General features: G+C 43.4%; 1 protein-coding gene across 1 annotated transcript in view; it reads left to right on the forward strand.

The window, feature by feature from the left end:
• Positions 1-3923, forward strand: part of LOC119594181 (restin homolog) — a gene marked incomplete at its 5' end in the record, with an annotated part of 24204 nt that overhangs the window by 18988 nt on the left and 1293 nt on the right. Inside the window, 2 exon segments of the mRNA XM_037943251.1 lie at positions 1095-1173; positions 2252-3923. Of these exon segments, the coding sequence (XP_037799179.1) occupies positions 1095-1173; positions 2252-3419 (1247 nt within the window).

Genomic DNA, 3923 nt, shown 5'->3' on the forward strand with positions numbered 1-3923 from the left:
TGTTTGTCAATTTCATCTCATAATGGGTCTGGGTAGTATGGCTAGAAGATATTCATACTTTAAAGCAACAAAAGAGACAGTGATAGTAACAACATCAGTACCATGGTGGGTTTGTAGACTGCTCAGTGTTTTTCATAAGTAGCAGTGTGGTACAGCCCTGTAAATTAATATGTACTCTGCTGAAATACACATACTTCTTTACAAGGCTTCAGATGTCTATTTGGAGGCAGTAGACCAGGTAGATCCTCATTTGTTGAACATCTGTGATTTACAAATGTCATGGATATCTAAATGGGAATTTTTCCTTGTTTCTGATGAAGGATCTGTAGCATTTAAGTTGTTCATGTGTATTTCCTTTCATTTTGCTTCTTATACTTGGTGAGCTCAATCATGTGTCTATCTGCCAGGCTTAGGCTGCATGTGCTTGCCTCCACAGACATTTATTTTGCATGAAGTTCTATCCAAAGCACCGCATTCTGGTGGAGGTTGAAGGACTTTTGGTCACCAAAACAGCAATGTGTATGGCCTCTCATTTTACTGTTGGATATTGATACACTGGTAAATAGGATTTTTGTGGAGCTCCCATGATAACTGGAACCTTCTACCTTTGTATAATACTGTGGAATGCTGCACATGCACACATGAAGCCGATGGTAAGACCAGCTACCATACATGAAAACTACATCATCCAAAAACAAAAGCTAAGGGCTGAATGCTTCGTTATTCCCTCCAGCATAATCATAATTTTGGCAGTATTTGTCATATTTGTAATACTGTATTGCTGCTGCATGTTTACATGTATTGGATAGTGAAAGCTTCATTAAATAGTTGATCTCATAGCAATTATTGAAGTAATTATTTGATCTATAATGGTACAGTAATACAGGTGCTTTGTCCATAAATCCACAAATGCAGACATACAAACCAAATCATTGGAGAGCAGGGCAAGAGCCCAGAGATTCAAGTCACCAAAATCATAGTTATATAGTTATTTCACCGGCACAGAAGCAACTGTCGGCCCACCCCCATGCTTTAGTCTTTATTCTGGTCTGACCACCGGCCTGCACACCTGACTCCCGGGTCACCTTTTACAGATCTTGTGAGCCGATCTCCCGCATCAGCACGGCGCCAAGAGGGGGCGTCCTCCCCTCAGGCTGCCCCCCGATCACCCAGGTACGTATCCCTGCACCACAACTGTCACCCACTGCCCGGCACATCTGCACCAATTTTGCACTTAAGTTATTTCTCGGGCACTTTGACTGGTCCCAAGCACACAGTTGCAAGAACACACCCCTGAACTGGCAATATTTCACAAAACAAGATATTGAAGAATAAATTTTATAGTTAAAAGATGTTATGTCTGCATTTCTTATTAGACAGTGTATTTGGTGTCATATTTTGGCAGCTTTACCAGCTATTAATGAATTTAATTGTTGCCTATGTCTTGTAAAGCATATATAGCTAAGAATAGATGTCTTAAGCAATGTTATTTCAAAATTAGAATGCAGATGTATATATCAGTTTGGGTAACAACTTTCATTAAGTACTCTCAACCAGCTACAGTATGGGGTACCTTGTAAACTAAAGCAGTTTTTTTAATATCTTAAACTTACACTGAAATTCTTGATGCAATATGATAGTCTTAAAGCACCACCATCTTAATACTTCACGTAAGGAGTTTTTATCTGATCATTATTAGTGATTAGTAGTGTTTTGTTTTTTGTTGTGTATGTTATATAGCTCTTTCCACATATGTACAATAGCTTTTTTGCAGTTAGAATATATTTTTATTATCAAAACTTTTATCGTTATTTAACTCCCCCACCCCTTTCACTACTGCACTTAATTCCTCAGTATCAGAACTGGGATTAGTTCTTCAGCATCCTTGCATGATAACCGCAGGAAATAAATGTCATTGTTTACCCCGGCACATATGTTATAAAAGTTACCTGCTTTCACCATTTGATTCTGTTCATGTACCTGACTTTTTCTTTGGAGAAAATAGACCTGTTGAGACGAAGATCAGGCATTTTTTTTTACATAGAGAGGTGTATTAGCTTTGGCAATGGCTTAATAGTCAAAGCTTTTTTGTGATGTGTATGCAGGTTTATTTCACAGCAGGTAAAAGGCCTATAAAGAAAGTATCTTAAGAAAAATATATACTCAAAGCATTTCAGGTGGCAACAGACAGGTAATGTCACGCTTCTGGGTTTTGCTCTCTTTTTCTAACACCTCTTATGTATCTCCACAGGGTAGCTGGCCGTACTCCGTCAGGGAAAGTGTCACCCTCCAAGAGTGAGGCCAGCAAGCGTAGGTCCAGGCTAGGCCTATCGCCAGATGACGGCATGAACGGAGACAGCAGAGTGCAGGAGGTTTCCCTGGAGTCCCCCCCACCATCACCCTGTGTCAAGGCAGTGGTGGAAAAATCAAATTCTGTCTCATTCATTCTGGATTTAAACGATTCGCAATCCGACGATAGCTTTCTGGACTTGCCACCATCCCCCAGGCCAAGACCACACCGGACAGCTTCCCTAAGTGCCGCAGACCGTCCTCGGACACCGACACAGGCCAGAAGAGTCATGCACAACAACAGAACCAACAGCCTTAATAAAAATGGAATTCACATGGATGGGAAATCAAAAAACATTAATGGAAAGCCAAAGGATTTTTTTGGGAAAGCTAGAGGGATGAACGGTAAAGTCGGAGAAATAAATGGAAAGTCTCTTGACTCCAATGGCCACAGCAGTCAGCCAGAGTCTGGGCGCAGTGCCTCCGAAAGCAGCGAGGGAGGGAGCGAAGTGGAGCGGGTTTCACCAACTGGTCTGGCTTGGACCGTTCCAGTCCACAAACCAAAGTCACCCACCAAAGGCCATGCCTCGCGCCAGAATGGGTCTCCAGTCAGAGGAAGAATAGAACACCACCTCCTGGAGGATCCCGAGGAAGATGAATATGAAGAGACACCAACTCATCAGTTCATTGAGGTTGTTGAGTTGTCTGGAGTTGGTCTGACTAGCAGCTCAGAAGCCGCTAGTGACTCTGAACTCTCTCAGTGTGACCTCATAAAAGGTGGTTCATCCACAGACTCTGACAGTGACAGCAGTGAGGGTGAACATCACAACAAGAAGGATGCTACTAGCCACCAAACCCTAGGACATAAGGGTGGACCATGGTGTCCCAAGGAGGGTGCTGGTGAAGCTATGATCACAGATGAACTCTTAAAACAGTACACTAGTGACCCGCTGTCAATGGAGCCCAAGCCAGTTCAAGGAAAGCGCCCCATGCGTCGCCGGATTCCCTCGGCACCATCCTCAGATTCTGATGACAATAACATGAATACCCATAACAATGGTACTACCGGGGATGTGAGCTGGTCTGAGGATGTAGACATCACCTCTAGCTCTGAGATGCATGAGCTGTGACAACACAGTTCATCTCCTTCATCTCGACCGACAACTGACGAACGACTGCGAACGATTAAGCACTGCCACAGCTTTCTAACTTGCCATATAACAAGTGATCTCTCTCATGGTACAACTTCCACTTGTGTAAATGCAGATCCACAACTTGTCCTTAAGACTACAGAGCCTTTAGCTCCAGTTGCTTAGAATACTAGGGCGGATTTCCTCAATGGGAGGGAAAATGCAGGTACCATTCACCAGATGAATCACTTGATGGCTAGTTTGTGTTGTGTTTATTTTCTAGTCAAGCTGTGTAAATCCACACAACGGATCCTATTGTGCCCACTAGCTGCAGTCAGCCAAAGCAGCTGGGCTCCCTAGGGAAGTCTGTAAGTCTCCCGTGGAAGACCAGAGTTTCTCCCGGTGTCCTAATTGCCTCCGTGCCAACACAAGCAATAGGAGCATTCTGGGGCGATTTTTTGCCTTATCAGACCTATGTTTACTGGGTCACTTCCCTGTGGCACC

This window comes from Penaeus monodon, chromosome 33 (genome assembly GCF_015228065.2).
Source record: "Penaeus monodon isolate SGIC_2016 chromosome 33, NSTDA_Pmon_1, whole genome shotgun sequence".
Lineage (NCBI taxonomy): Eukaryota > Metazoa > Arthropoda > Malacostraca > Decapoda > Penaeidae > Penaeus > Penaeus monodon.